This window comes from Podarcis erhardii, assembly GCF_964252035.2.
Source record: "Podarcis erhardii genome assembly, chromosome: 6".
NCBI classification, from domain to species: domain Eukaryota; kingdom Metazoa; phylum Chordata; class Lepidosauria; order Squamata; family Lacertidae; genus Podarcis; species Podarcis erhardii.
The window spans coordinates 89,758,479-89,774,796 of record NC_138510.1 but is presented as its reverse complement, the minus strand read 5'-3'; the positions used below and the strand labels follow the sequence as shown (position 1 = coordinate 89,774,796).

Genomic DNA, 16,318 nt, shown 5'->3' with positions numbered 1-16,318 from the left:
CTTTTCAAACTATTCCAGGAATTCCTTGGAAACAGTTGCTTTAACCAAGTCCCTTCTTTTGTTCTTGCAAAGTATAATGTGCACAATCTATAAAATCCACGTTAAAAATAAATGTATGTGTTTGTGTGTGTATAAGAAGTGAACACACACACCCCCCTCCTCAAAAGATTCCTTGTTCTATCACTCATGACTCACTTATCATAAGTGTTATTAATAAAATAAGAAGCATCTGATGCATTTTTTATTACATTTACTCTACCTTCAGATTGTTTCTAATCTTGTAGATTAGAAGGACAGAAAACCTCAGATTAATTTTTGCTTTCATTCCAATCAACAACTGGATACAGTGGTGCCCCGCAAGACGAATGCCTCGCAAGACGAAAAACTCGCTAGACGAAAAGGTTTTCCGTTTTTTGAGGTGCTTCGCAAGACGAATTTCCCTATGGGCTTGCTTCGCAAGACGAAACGTTTTGCGAGTTCCTGCGAGTTTGTTTCCTTTTTCTTAAAGCCGCTAAGCCGTTAATAGCCGCTAAGCCGCTAAGCCTATTAATAGCCGCTAAGCCGCTAATAGCCGTGCTTCGCAAGACGAAAAACCGCAAGACGAAGAGACTCGCGGAACAGATTAATTTCGTCTTGCGAGGCACCACTGTACGCACCAACCACACATTTACAAAATGGCTACAGCAGGGTGAAAGGCGCAAAAAAGGACAGGGCTTCGGGACCTTTTAATAACTGAGGGGGAAAGGAAAGCACAACTTATCACACACTATTAAAACAACAGAAATTGTGTCTTCTTTTGCAACCGAGCTAGAGCTGTTGCATGATTACATTCAGAATGAGACACCCATTAATAGCAGGAGTGGCCGGTATGATGGAGCGGCGTTGCAGAGTCCTTCAGATCCACTGAAGATATTTCTTCCCCAAATATCTATTAATATGTATTATAAATGATCAAGGGAGTGTTTCCTGCCCACAGCTGTGTGTGGGGAGAGGCTCAACAACTTTGGGCCATCTCCCCTCATTTTCTTAAAACTGAGTCCCCCAAAATGGGGGGGGGGTCCCTTATACACGAGGGCGTCTAATAGACAGAAAAGTACGGTATTTCCATTTCTTAGCATTGGGCACGAGTGCCTGGCATGGTGGATTTGCGTCACTACAGCTCACCTGGCCGGGGCAGGGCAGCATTGAAGTTGCAGCTGTGTGAACGCACTGGCAAGGCCGCTCCACGTCCTTGTGGGGCGGTGTTGCGGGCAAGCCACATGGCCTCCTGCACACAGGATCACGGACCCCAGCCAGCCAAGGGGCATGGCTTAGCTCATTTAAGCAGTCACCAGAGGATATCCCTTCTTGTTCCTTCTCCCACCCTCTTTTCATGTACAGTGGTGCCTCGCAAGACGAAAAGAATCCGTTCCGCGAGTCTCTTCGTCTTGCAGTTTTTTCGTCTTGCAAAGCAAGCCCATTAGCAGCTTAGCGGATTAGCGCTATTAGCGGCTTAGCAGATCAGCTGATAAGCGGCTTAGTGGATCAGCTGTTAAGCGGCTTAGAGGCTTAGCGGATCAGCTGATAAGCGGCTTAGCGCATCAGCTGATAAGCGGCTTAGTGGCTTAGAAAAAGGTGGGGGAAAGGGAAAAAAACCCGCAGGAACTCGCAAGACATTTTCGTCTTGCGAAACAAGCCCATAGGAAATTCGTTTTGCGAAGCACCTCCAAAACGGAAAACCCTTTCGTCTAGCGGGTTTTCCATCTTGCGAGGCATTCGTCTTGCGGGGCACCACTGTATTCGACATCTTGGCCTTGCTTTGGACCTCGGGTGGTCACCTTTTGAGGTAGGATTTTTTCCACTTGACAAACTGGCACTGGCCACTCAGTTTTCGCCTACCTCGTAGCAATCGTCACGACTTTTGTAAGGTTTTGGGCATTGGTAGAACCTGGTTCTGGGGAGTGGAGGTTGTGACCATCACCTGCCCCTCCATTTTAAGGGTATTCCGTTAAAGGGATCCGGGGCTGCGGATCTTGTCCGAAGCCCAGCTAGGGCCTAGGGCCATGCCATGACCCCATCAGGGACCCTGGGGGAGCTCTTAGTTGATGTACATCAACAGGGCTCCCCCTATTGGTGGTTGACCTTTACTGGACTACCTGCATGGCAGGCAGGAGTCAGATACAGTGGTACCTCAGGTTACAGATGCTTCAGGTTACAGACTCCACTAACCCAGAAATATTACCTCGGGTTAAGAACTTTGCTTCAGGATGAGAACAGAAATTGTGCAGCGGCAGCAGGAGGCCCCATTAGCTAAAGTGGTGCTTCAGGTTAAGAACAGTTTCAGGTTAAGAACGGACCTCTGGAACGAATTAAGTTCTTAACCCAAGGTACTACTGTATAGTCGATTCAATTCCAATGCCTAATAAGCCAATACCACTCACATTCTGTAACCAATAAAGTTGTAGCCTTTATTTGCCCATTAACCTAAAATACTGTGTCCAGGTGTTATTATTCAACATAAGGGGAGGCCTTGGGGTCTTGACATGCAAAAGAGCCAGTCTGGTTTTGCTGGTGCATCTTCACAGCCCTAACCTCACAACCCCCCGCACCATTTGGTCTAGCTGCAGGGGTGCTGGTACTGGGAGTGGGGTTCAGTGGCAGCGTCCCTTCACACAGCACCTCCTTACCAACGCTAAGAAATGGAAACACATGTCCAGGCTATACATTAATAAAAATTTAAGGAATGTACCTTTTCTCCTAGGCTTGTGATTGACCAAGATGATAATTTATTTTTACACTGTAAGTGTGCTGTCGTATCTTCCTAAGGCCGTTACTAGGGGGTTGTGGGATTGTTCTCTCTCTCTCTCTCTCTCTCTGTGTGTGTGTGTGTATAATCATCTGTGTTTCTGCACGGAGGTGTTCATTTTTTAGTGTTTTGTGTTTTTCAAACATATGTTTGAAGCTGCTTGGAGACCTCCAGGTAACAAGCGTCGTAATACAGTGGTTCTCAAACTTTTTTCCTCTGGGCCACAATAAAAAATTGGTTTTGCCATGCCTAATTTTTAACTGTTAACCAATACAATGGAAAACAAAAAGAAACAACCCCTAGCAGTGCTTGATTTGTAGCATAGAACACAACTACTTTATGATATTGTCAGGGTTTTAGGGAGAGAGGAGACAGAGAGCGAGGGCGAGGAGGAAGAGGACGACAACGAGCCGAGGTTGTCCCAAAGTCCGTCTAGCGAATCAGAGGATTCCCAGAAGGGAGCCCCCCTGGTCAGGCCAAGGGGCAATAGAGAGGGAAGCAGTCAGAAAGAGGGGAACGAAGAGGGAATCCCCAGTGGGAGTGGCAAAGCGGGACCAGCTCCCCCGTCGGAACGGAGTGGAGGGGGGGGAGTTGCCAGTGTGTCAGAAAGAGCAGGACAGGAAGGAGGAAGGGGGAGGAGTTCGGAGCAAGACGTCCTGCCTGAAAGGGAGGAGTGTAGTACCGAGAGCAGCGTAACTGTAGAAAGGAAGGTCAGAGGCAACGTACGCGCGCCAAGTTCAAATATAGAGGCGCGCGGAAATGAGGAGAGCTCTGAGGAGGAGCCTGGTGCCAAAGCACGAAGGAGGGGGGAGCAGGCGGGAGAGGACTCAGAGGGGACTTCTAACATCTAAGGGTAACAGATGCGGAGCCACGGAGTTGGGATGTAATGGCTACAATGATCTTCAATAAATCCTTTTGTACATAACTTGGACTGGACTTTGGTCTCTTGTGAGCTGGGACCTCGGGTGGCTCTGACAGAAAGTCCCCTCCTCAGAACGCAAAAATTTTTTTTGCAAAGCTCACAAACGGTAACGGCCATGAATGCGGAGGATCAGCTGACAGCGCTGCGGAATACAGTGTCCGAACTCACAGCTGCAGTCCTTGCGTCTCAGAAGAAGCATGACGAAATGGAGAAGCGCTGCCAAGACCTGCAAACAAGGTGGGAGCGTGCAAGCAGGGAAGGGTTCCCAGGGTCCAGATCAGAGGGAATTGGACTTGGAAGGAGGGGGGGCAGCCTAGTCACCCACTTCGATGGGAACCTGAAGCATTATCCCAGTTTCAAAGCAGACGTTTTGTATGCATTGCACTTGCTTCGTCATGACTTTAAAGATGAGGAGGAGAAAGTGAGGGATTTGTTCTGGGAGGGTCTCAGCGGTCCCATTAAGGATGAACTTGCCAGGGGAGACAGACCTCAGACCCTGGAGGAACTTGTGCAGAGGGCTTTATCGATTGGGATAAGGCACGAGGGGCGTCTTTGGCACAATGAGGAAGAACGGCAGGTGCGTCCACCAGCGAGGACGTCTTCTTTCATCCCCAGGGAGTTCAGTCAGTCACATCCCTCGCCGCTGGGCAGGCAGGGGGAGGAGCCGATGGAACTTGGTGGTGCTAAGGCTCAAGCAACAGCCAGAGCCCCGGCTTCCGGTGCAGTAAAGGCGAAGCCTCCTAGAGGGACCAGGAAGTGTTACATCTGCGACAGTGCATTGCACATGGCGAAAGAGTGTCCCCAGAGGCTCCAGAAGCACACTGCAGCTTTAGCAACGGTAGCAGCAGAAGTGACCCAAGGAGAGGAGCCTCAGGAAACGGCAATGCCTGGCTGGAAGCACAAATGCTGGGGCTCAGCCAGGCGGATCTGTAGAACAGTCCTCAGCATTTTTGCAACCTACAGACCCTTTACCACCCAAGCCAGCAGTGCAGCTCACCGCAACACTGCAGTTGCCAGATGGGACCCCCATAGAAGTGCCCCTCACGATCGATTCCGGGAGCAACGCCGATTTCGTGGGGATGCAATTTGTCAAGCAGCATCGCATAGCGCTTCTGCCAGCCACAACACCTCTGAACGTAGTCACGGTGGATGGCAGGAAATTGCTTGGAGGGCAAGTGGTGCATCAGACGCCTCCCATGGTGATGCGGATTGGAGATCACCGGGAAGTCATTAGCTTCAATGTCACCCACCTGTCTGACACGCCTATAGTATTGGGCATGAGTTGGCTGGAGAGACACAGTCCTGCTGTAGCGTGGTACCAACGCCAGATCACCTTTTGCTCATCGTACTGTGCTCAAAACTGCATCCAGTCGTGCCAGGAGGAGGGGGCTGAGCAGCAGCTGCGACTGGGCATGGTGCAGGCAGTACCCAGCAAGTACGAAGGGTTCCTGGAGGTTTTCTGCGAGAAGGAAGCTGACCAGTTGCCGCCCCACAGACCCTATGATTGTGCCATCGACCTGGTGCCAGGGGCGCAGTTGCCGACTGCAAAGCTGTATTCCATGTCTGAGGACGAGATGCAAGAGCTCAGGGAGTTCATAGAGCACAATTTGCAGCGCGGATTCATCCGGGAATCGAAAGCGGTGGGGGGCAGTCCTGTTTTCTTTGTAAAGAAAAAGGACACGCCCCAAAAAAGACTTATTGTGGACTATAGGTCCATAAACAGTATGACCAAGCCCAAGGCCTTCCCCATGCCCAAGATAGATGATCTCCTGGCAACCGTAAGGAAGGGGAAGATCTTCACCAAGTTGGATCTGCGTGGAGCGTATAACCTCATACGCATCCGGGAGGGCGATGAGTGGAAGACGGCCATGTTCACGCCTCTGGGCACGTATGAATACAGAGTTATGCCATTTGGTCTCCAAAATGGATCTCACGTCTTCCAAGCCTTTATGCATCACGTGCTAGCGGGACTTCTCTACAAGAAATGCGTGTGTTTCCTCGACGACATCCTGATCTTTTCGGAAACGGAGGAGGCCCATGAGAAGGACGTAAAGGAAGTCCTGCAAAGACTACGGGAGAACAGGCTCTACGCCAAGTTAGAGAAGTGCCAGTTTGATGTGACGGAGGTGGATTTCCTAGGCTACAAGCTGTCTGACAAGGGGCTGGCCATGGACAGCGCCAAGGTCCGCGCGGTGTTGGACTGGAAGAGCCCCCGCAATCGGAAGGAAGTCCAGAGATTCATCGGCTTCGCCAACTTCTACCGCAAATTCATCAGAGGTTTTGCAAAGGAGACGGCAGCGATCACGGACACTCTGAGTTCCAAGAAGAAGAGGTTCGTGTGGACGGAACAGGCAGAGCGCTCTTTTCGGAAGCTTAAAAGCCTTTTCGCCTCCGAGGAGCAGCTGCTGCACGTGAATCCAGGCAAGCCCATGCGAGTAGAGACCGACGCGTCAGACAGAGCAGTTGGAGCCGTACTCCTGCAAGAAGATCCACATGGCAACTGGAGACCCGGTGCCTTTTACTCCAGAAAGCTCAGCAAAGCGGAGCAAAACTACACCATATGGGACAGGGAGCTGTTAGCCATTCACGCAGCTTTCAAAGCGTGGCGACACTTCCTCATAGGAGCCAAGCACACAGTACAGGTCCGCACGGATCACAAGAACCTAGAGTATTGGCGCACGGCGAAGCTCCAAAGCCAGAGGCACATGCGCTGGGCGGAATTCTTCGCGGATTTCGACTTTCGGATAGAGTACGTCCCAGGAGATTCCAACGTTATAGCCGATGCGCTGTCCAGGAAACCGCAATATCTCGATGAAGCGGCGCCTGTAGCAGCCAAGCACATTTTCGCACCGCAGGCGTGGTCGTGCGCTGCCGCCACAGTAGATCTGGACGCGGTGCGACGCGCGTTGCAAGTGGATCAGTTCGCACAGTCCAAGATGGAGGAATTGCGCAGAGGTGTGCAGAGTGGCGAAGAGTTCCAACTACGCAACGGGCTGCTAACTCGCAAAGGTGCCCTCTACGTGCCAAGCGACGAGCTTCGCGCAAAGGTTCTGCAGCAGTTGCACGACGCCCCCAGTGCGGGCCACTTCGGTAAGGAGAAGACAATAGAACTGGTGGCAAGAGACTTTTGGTGGCCCCGGATGCGTGGAGAGGTAGCGGATTACGTCGCCAGGTGTGACACTTGTCAGAGGTTCAAGCCAGTACACCAGAAGCCAGCGGGGCTGTTGGAACCGCTGGAAACGCCACAGCAACCGTGGGAGAGGGTAGCTCTGGACTTCGTTACTGACCTGCCCAGCTCCAGGGGGAAGACGGCGGTACTGGTGGTTGTGGACCTGTTCACCAAGATGGCGCACTTCATTCCATGCGCAAAGGTGGCGACGGCGGAACAGACTGCCAAACTCTTCATCGATCACGTGTTCAAGGTGCATGGGCTGCCGCAGTCCATCCTGTCCGACAGGGGGCGCCAGTTTGTTTCCAATTTTTGGCAGAAGCTTTTAGGTATCCTGAACGTCAAGATCAACCTCACGTCGGCGAGACACCCACAAACCAACGGCCAAGCTGAGAGGGTCAACGCGATCATGCAGCAGTACCTGAGATGTTACGCCAACCAGCGACCAGCAGTTTGGGTGGACTACCTGCCGATGGCAGAGTTTGCCTATAACAACACGAAGCACGCGTCCACGGGGGTGACACCGTTTTTCGCGAACAATGGTCGTCATCCCAGAACCTTCCCGGGGTTCGTGGCACCGGGAGAGGGGGTGCCGCAAGGAGCCGACCAGTTTGCAGCGGAGCTGCAGGAGGTGCACGAAGAGTTGCGGAGACATTTAGAGCTGGCCAAGCAAGCATATAAGGTGCAGGCTGACAAAAACAGGAGAGAGGGAGAGGAGATCCAGGTGGGGGACTGGGTGTGGTTAGCGGCCCAAGCGATGCCAGCCAAGTCGTTGGCCAAGAAGAAGCTGGGGCACAGGCAGTTAGGGCCGTACCAGGTGGAGGCTAAAATCAACCCTGTAGCCTTTCGACTAGCCCTCCCCGAAGGTTCCAGAGTGCACCCGGTCTTTCATAGATCGGTGCTCACTCCCTACAAGGCACCGCACAGGTTTCAGGAGTCTGACACAGTCACGCAACAACACACTAAGTCACAGGAGAGGGAGAGGGCGCCTAGGGCCGAACCACTCAACGAGGTCACAGAGATCCTGGACTCGAGATGGGGGCAAGAGGGAGTAGAATATTTTCTAGTCAGAGAGGGTGCCCCAGTCAGTGCCAATGGTTGGGTGCCGGGCTACGCCTTAGACGAACCTCTTTTAAAAGACGAGTTCCATGCCCTTTTCCCTCATAGACCCATGCCAGCCGAGTACTTTGATGACTGGCTCTTTACGCCCACATGTTCAGGCAGCACTTTCCACGGCTTTTCTTCAGCCGAAGAAAGGTCGCCGGACTCCAACTCGCCCAGGGGATCGTGTTCGGGGGTGGACACAGAACCTTCTTATTGGTGGGACGAGCAACCAGAGGAGGACTGGCGCAGGAAATGGCTGACGGGACCTTGGCAGGCAGCACCGGACCAGGTACCAATGGAGGAGGGAGAAGAGAACACCTTGGGTCAAGAACCCGAATTCGAACACTCGTACAACGAACTGCAAACAGAGGAGATGGAGGTGCAGAATCTGTATCCTGCGTCCGCCTCCGAAGAGCGGCAGCTTCCACAACCTGCACCCGATGAGCGGAAGGGGGGAAGGGGGGGCTTCGAGGGGGGGATGGATGTCAGGGTTTTAGGGAGAGAGGAGACAGAGAGCGAGGGCGAGGAGGAAGAGGACGACAACGAGCCGAGGTTGTCCCAAAGTCCGTCTAGCGAATCAGAGGATTCCCAGAAGGGAGCCCCCCTGGTCAGGCCAAGGGGCAATAGAGAGGGAAGCAGTCAGAAAGAGGGGAACGAAGAGGGAATCCCCAGTGGGAGTGGCAAAGCGGGACCAGCTCCCCCGTCGGAACGGAGTGGAGGGGGGGGAGTTGCCAGTGTGTCAGAAAGAGCAGGACAGGAAGGAGGAAGGGGGAGGAGTTCGGAGCAAGACGTCCTGCCTGAAAGGGAGGAGTGTAGTACCGAGAGCAGCGTAACTGTAGAAAGGAAGGTCAGAGGCAACGTACGCGCGCCAAGTTCAAATATAGAGGCGCGCGGAAATGAGGAGAGCTCTGAGGAGGAGCCTGGTGCCAAAGCACGAAGGAGGGGGGAGCAGGCGGGAGAGGACTCAGAGGGGACTTCTAACATCTAAGGGTAACAGATGCGGAGCCACGGAGTTGGGATGTAATGGCTACAATGATCTTCAATAAATCCTTTTGTACATAACTTGGACTGGACTTTGGTCTCTTGTGAGCTGGGACCTCGGGTGGCTCTGACAGATATGAACATGTTTATAATATGAGCAGTGAGGGAGCACTGAAAGTATGAAACAATGCAACTACATAAGACCATGATTCATTCCCAAAATATGTTATTAACAAGCCTGAAATGTTTAAATATCTCTTTGATTGTCCTTGTGTCTTCCCACCCCACTTACCATCCTCTCCTGCCACACCCTTTGCGAACCACTGGTCTAACAAGTCTAAATGTGGTGATATATATAATTATAATAGACACTACACCCCTAGATTTCCCTTGCACAGGAATAAGTAAATAAACAGCATACCTTAAGAACACGGAGTTTGACTTTCTCAATGGCTGTTGACACTTTGGCCGCATCCCTATGATGACTTAGACTCAGCAGGTGATCGAAGGTATATACAGCATTTTCCATAAGCTATAAACACATTGAGAGATAGAGGCCATATTTATTTGCCTACAAAATTCCGAGAGTCACCAAGATGAACCTACATCAACCTCAAGGCACTTCTGGCAACAACACATCATCATCTTGGTTCTGTCAGAGACTCTACGGCTTAATTCAGGAGTTTCGTGGTCTGGGGATGGGATCTAGCCTGATGATTATTGTCAACCCTCTGTGAATCCTCTTCAGGCACAGAAGGGAACAGTGACATCATCTCCTGCGATGGACAGGCAACATGAAGTCTTTGCATCAATCTGGTCTGATATAGTTTCCATTCGCTTGACTTTCTTCCCTCGCCTGATACAACAGTGACTTCTATATTCTTCACTTCCTGCTCCAGTAACTGAACTAAGAGCTTAGGGACCTTAGCTTAGAAGGCACACACTCCAGATCTGGATTTCTGAGACGGCTGGTCAGAATGCTGGTTTGGCTCTGACGGGGCGAACCATTTTCCAGATAGCATTTGGGAGTGCTTAACGCCTTAGGTGGCGCTGTGGGTTAAACCACAGAGCCTAGGACTTGCCGATCAGAAAGTCGGCGGTTCAAATTCCCGCGACGGGGTGAGCTCCTGTTGCTCGGTCCCTGCTCCTGCCAACTAGCAGTTCAAAAGCACATCAAGTGCGAGTAGATAAATAGGTACCACTCCGGCGGGAAGGTAAACGGCATTTCCGTGTGCTGCTCTGGTTCGCCAGAGTCATGCTGGCCACATGACATGGAAGCTGTACGCCGGCTCCCTCGGCCAATAAAGCGAGATGAGCGCCGCAACCCCAGAGTCGGTCACAACTTGACATGATGATCGGGGTCCCTTTACCTTTAATGCCTTAGAAATCAATACTACCCCACTGGAAATTGGCCAGTAATCTGAATGTGTGTTGAGCCACTGACAACAATAAGGGGTGCATGCACCAAGACCAAAAACTAGGCTGTCAAAATAAATGTGAATTTTACAGTACCTCCTGCATGACGTTCTGGGTCATCTGTATAACCAAGCCAATATCATAGAATTTGAAGCGGCTCTTGAGGTCCTGGAGTTGCTCTTGAAGGAGGTCAACTTTCAGATAGCAAGGTTCCATTTTCACAGAGTCGTAGGGGAGGTTTGTCAGGTGCTTCACGTTCTGTCAGGAAGACAGTATCCATAGGTTTTCAGTAATGTTTATGCAACTACTTTGCGCTGGTGAAACGCAGTGGCTAAGAGTGTTATCCTAGGCAAAGAACTGATGCCTCAGGAACCCTGAAGATCCAGTGGTAATGACTGAGTGGTAATGAATCCAGTGGTAATGAATGACTGATCCAGTGGTAATGACTGTGTGGGTGTCTGGAGGCGGTTGGAGGAAGGATGGCGGCTAACAGACTGAGGTTGAATCCTGACAAGACAGAAGTACTGTTTTTGGGGGACAGGAGGCGGGCAGGTGTGGAGGATTCCCTGATCCTGAATGGGGTAACTGTGCCCCTGAAGGACCAGGTGCACAGTCTGGGAGTCATTTTGGACTCACAGCTGTCCATGTGAACAGAAGGCACATGGTGGCAGCAAGTCTGATCAAGACAAATATAGAGGCAAAGGGCGAAAGATCCTCTACCCAGATGCCACTACCTTAATCCGGCCCAGTATACCTGAAACAGCGTCTCCACCCCCATCATTCAGCCCGGAAACTGAGGTCCAGGTCTGAGGGCCTTCTGGAGGTTCCCTCACTGCGAGTTGAGGTTACAGGGAACCAGGCAGAGGGCCTTCTCGGTGGTGGCTCCCGCCCTGTGGAATGCCCTCCCATCAGTTGTCAAGGAAATAAACAACTCTCTGACTTTTAGAAGACATCTGAAGGCAGTCCTGTTAAGGGAAGTTTTTAATGTCTGACGTTTTACTGCATTTTTAATACAGTGGTGCCTCGCAAGACGAAATTAATCCGTTCCGTGAGGCTCTTCGTATAGCGGTTTTTTCGTCTTGCGAAGCAAGCCCATTGACAGCTTAGCGGATTAGCGCTATTAGCGGTTTAGCGGCTTTTAGCGGATCAGCTGATAAGCGGCTTATCAGCGGATCAGCTGATAAGCAGCTTAGGGCTTAGGAAAAGGGAGGGTGGAGGGAAAAAACCCCGCAGGAACTCGCAAGACATTTTCGTCTTGCGAAGCAAGCCCACAGGGAAATTCGTTTTGCGAAGCGCCTCCAAAACGGAAAACCCTTTCGTCTAGCAGTTTTTCCGTCTTGCGAGGCGTTCGTCTTGCGGGGCACCACTGTATTCTGTTGGGAGCCGCCCAGAGTGGCTGGGGAAAGCCAGCTAGATGGGCAGGGTATAAATATGTTGTTGTTGTTAATATTATTGCTCCCAACTAGCTACTTGCTTTCTGTAAATGTAAACTGGCAAGGGCAAGCTACAGGACAAATGCTATATACAGTATGACCTTAAGATGATCTAAGAATTGTAATTCCAATTGCAGTAATCACTATATACTGCCGCAGCCTTTACAATTATGTACATTGGCTCTTTCTGAGCCTTTGAGTAGGAAGATAATGGCTGCAGACAAACAGATGACAATTACGGCTTATGGAATGTAGCTTAGCATTTGTAACCTTGTTCATTAGGCTTCGACAGACAGCAATATTCCCTTATCCTATTCCTCCTGAAAAGAATCTTGTGAGACAGGTTACTGTTACTTTTTGGGTGAACAGGTGGGGACTGAACCAAAGGTCACATCACGTGGCTATCATACCTCTTTCAGCTTTGCAATGTCATTTGTCTCTTGGAAATTTTGGCTGATCTGATTGACCTCTTTTTCAAAGAGAAGACGGACTTCGCTGAAGCCAGAGCTCACTGGGCCCATGAGCTCCTCCAGGATGGAAGCCAGAAAAGGCTGGATGCTCTCGCCGCAACAGGTCTGGATGGGCTCAGATATACTCTCTGAAAGTTTAAGGCAGGCCGGAGTTAGAGGCTCAAAGGATAAGAAAGACTATCAAAATCCAAAGGACACCTAAAGTCATTTATCAGTGAGGTCCAAACTAAAGAAGAGTGGCAACTTAAGTTGGTAGAATATGCACAACTCGCAGGCTTAACATATAGAATAAGAGAACAAGAAGAACATAGGTTTAAAGAAGATTGGAAAACATTTATTGAATATATGGAAAATAACTGTGTACAGCTGAAAACGCTGGCACCATTAAGATAAATTCAACAGTGTAAATAAGTTTTGATGGATGGAATAATGGAATACTGAATAGTATAGTTTCTGAAAATATGGAAGGATTTATGATATGTAAAATGAACCATGGAAAGAGAAGAAGGGAAGTCATTGATATCTTTAGGATGTAAAATTGTAAAACAGAAACACACACACACACACACACACACACACACACACACACACAGAGTCATACCTTGGAAGTCAAACAGAATTCATTCCAGAAGTCCATTTGACTTCCAAAACATTCAGAAACCAAAGCGTGGCTTTTTATTGGCTGCAGGAAGCTCCTGCAGCCAATCGGAAGCCCCATCAGACATTCAGCTTCCAAAAATAGTTTGCAAACCGGAACAGTCACTTCCAGGTTTGCGGCGTTCAGGTGCCAAAATGTTCGGGAACTAAGCTGTTCCAAAACCAAGGTACGACTGTATATAGTCATTTATCAGTGACAGGTTAATCGATACACAGACCTTTTTCTTTATCCTGCACATCGTGAGAATATGCAGATTGTGTCTGGCTTAGTTAGCAGTGTCTCCCATTGAGTTCTATGGATCAAAGTAATAGGACTGCACTATGAAGTACAGTTGTAATTCTTGACTCTCAGTCCAGACACTGGAGTCACTGGCAAGAAGGGCAGCTCTTGTTCCATTGGACTGGAACAGTGCCTCTCTATGCATTTTGAGAAAAGGATGCATCAAGCACACTCTCACACAAATAAGCATATTGCACATCATGCGCACAAGCATTTTACAATATCCTTGTTCAACATGACTAGGGGAGGAAAGAGTCTGGTAACTACCAGATCTTTCCTAGAATGACACTCTTGATTCAGTTTCTTAGTCATGATGTAAAGAGAACAGGAGAATTATACATGTAGTTTTGCAAAACAAGCTAGTTGATTGGCTACCGGCAAAATAGCAATGTAGGTGAGATGCAACTTGTAAACTTCATACTGTAATCAAAATTTCTGAATGTTTCTTTTACCGGATGGTGAAAGTCTGGAGCACTTGATTTCTTAGCTCAGTGTGCTATCACTGTATCAGTTCCACAGAGCTTTAACACTTAGAAAAGCCAGTGTGGTGTAGTGGTTAAGAGCGGTAGTCTCGTAATCTGGGGAACCAGGATCGCGTCTCCGCTCCTCTACATGCAGCTGCTGGGTGACCTTGGGCTAGTCGCCCTTCTCTGAAGTCTCTCAGCCCCACTCACCTCGCAGAGTGTTTGTTGTGGGGCAGGAAGGGAAAGGAGATTGTTAGCCGCTTTGACACTCCTTAAAGGGAGTGAAAGGCGGGATATCAAATCCAAACTCTTCTTCTTCTTCTTCTTCTAATTATGGTAACCCTTGGGCATATTTAGGCTTGCTCAACTCCCTTTGATGAACAAGAATGGAGCTTTTATCTCTGACTGGCCAGCCCAATTTAAAATAAGTTGCAAGCATTAAAACTATGGATTAGTTTATTATTAAGTACAGGGAATCAAGGCAAAACAAGATGTCCAAGATACAGAGGCTGTTCTGTTCCTATTAAGCCTTGGTGACTTGTTGCTGTGAAAACAAAGGATACTTCTAGACCACACCATGTAAACTGTACTCCAGTTCAATTCAGCTGAAATCTCCCAACAAGGAAATGGCTAATGGTTACGGAAAGAACTGAAGGATGAGGGCATTAATATATTTTTACTATCAACAGTAACATAGGCCACACCCATCACCAACTGGGAATTCTAAGTGAAGTTTGTGCCCTCACACACATTATACGATGGAAATGAAATGTGTAGTGTATTCAACATGCCGGACAAAACTGGAGAAGGATGCCCTTTCACTAAAAGGCACAAAGGTGGTCCTACTTTATCTTTCCATAATACAAGGAAGAAACCACCGATTTGGATTCAACCAGCACAATGAGAGTTTCATAACTAACTAAAGTTTAAGGGGAAGAAAATATTATAAGCAGAAAGTAAAAGACATGTTTTCTTGGAGTTAGTTCATATTATTGCAAGCGAGCGCAAGATTCATTGTCCTTTATTGATCTGGTCACCTGAATGGAAAATAATATGTGCCCTCTCTTGTAGGCTTATTGTGTCACTTTCCTGCCAGCTTGCAATAGAGTAACATACTTTCCAGAAGGCAAAGGAAAAAGATTTTTACACGTGAACATACCCTACGTCAAGCAGTTTTCTGAGGATAAGCCTCTGAACCGTGCTGACAACTCCCGTGTCTCCAAAGTATGACGATGGAGCAATTCTTAACCAGTTCATGGATTGGAAATTTGCAGTGAAGCTTTTGCTCAGAGCATAAATCTTAGGTTTGCAAACTAGTTTTACTAGTTATGCTCCTGTGACCTTCACACGTAAGAATTTAGCAGGTAAATTTCTCCTTATCACAGTTTCTCCAAGCCAAGAAAAAGTTTCACATGCTAATTTTTCCTCTAGTGGTCAAAGGAGTAGAAAAATACTGATTTTTAAACAAAATCCTTTCTATTTAAGATTAGAGCAGGCTTTCTTGGGCAGGCCAATGCCCCCACCCACACAGATAGAGGAAGCAGGTGCGGTGGGTGTGGACCGCCCCGGGTGTCATCCCTGGGGGGGGGTGACATCGCCGCACCACCCCCTGGGATGCTCGCTGCTCGCGGTGCCCTCCTGGGATGCTTGCCCTGCCCCCGCGGGAGGCTAGCCCCACCCCCTGGTGCAGTGGCCAATCAGGTGCCCATGTGTCACGGGGGAGGGGGGGCTCCCCAGCCAAAGGAATGCACATGGCAAAGAGTTAACTCTATAATGTCAAAATTCTGAATACCCCAACACACCAGTCTAGCATCTAGGCATTTATTTCCAGATCTGTGCTCCGCGGAGCAGTTGCAGCGACAGGGGATCGCTCCCTCTCCACCAGTTTATTTACCTCACCCTAACGGGCTGCGTGCATACAGGCGGAGACTATGCCTGAGTAGAAGCTTCCTCTGCTCACCCCTCTTCAGTCCCCTCCTGGTTCTGGGAGACAGTGTGGGGAAGCACCTGGCCTGACCTGCTGTCTCCTCCTCTTCTTCCACCCCATACCGTGCTCCACCCTCCAGCTCTGATGCCTCCCCTCCCTCCGACTCCTGCCTCCTGGCCGGTACAGTTCCCCACAGATCACTGGCCCCCTCTCCCAAGTCGGACTGCAGCCCCCTTCCCCCTGCTGAATTCTCATCAACATCCTGCCAGTCCCTGACACACCAAAGCAAGAATCCTCTCCCCAACTTGTGATTCCCAGCAACCAGTAATTAACACCGCCAACCTTTTATTTTCCCAGCTAAGTGATTCTTGGAGGTCAGAATTTCATCCATATTTGACCGAATGGTTCCTTCAAGGCCTGCGGCAACCTTTTTGCATTCGTCCTTCAGGGAATGTAAACCATCGGAAACCTGATTTTGGACCAAATGGTAGGTTTCTTCTAGTATCTAGGAGAAGGGAAAGCACAAAAGCTGATTATCAATGGCAACACAGGCCAGCTAGCTACTCTACAAATTACCGTATTTATCGCTCCATAGGGCACACAGGACCATAGGGTGCACCTAGTTTTTTTTTGGGGGGGGGAATCAAGAAAAAAATCTTATCCCGCTTGCTGTTTTGGCTTCCTCTTTAGCCCCGCGCAACCTCTCCCTG

The 16,318-nt window shown here is 49.5% G+C and overlaps 2 protein-coding genes across 2 annotated transcripts in view; one reads left to right on the top strand and one right to left on the bottom strand.

Moving 5' to 3' along the window:
• NIBAN1 (niban apoptosis regulator 1) overlaps nt 1–16,318 on the bottom strand; it is a 98,778-nt gene that overhangs the window by 8,407 nt on the left and 74,053 nt on the right. The window contains exons 8-11 of the mRNA XM_081865782.1: nt 15,951–16,113; nt 12,221–12,408; nt 10,474–10,635; nt 9,383–9,493 (exon numbers count right to left, since the gene is read on the bottom strand). Coding sequence (XP_081721908.1) covers nt 9,383–9,493; nt 10,474–10,635; nt 12,221–12,408; nt 15,951–16,113 — 624 coding nt within the window. The remainder of the gene's footprint in view (nt 1–9,382; nt 9,494–10,473; nt 10,636–12,220; nt 12,409–15,950; nt 16,114–16,318) is intronic.
• NOS1AP (nitric oxide synthase 1 adaptor protein) overlaps nt 1–16,318 on the top strand; it is a 226,750-nt gene that overhangs the window by 138,162 nt on the left and 72,270 nt on the right. The gene's annotated exons all lie outside the window — the stretch shown is intronic.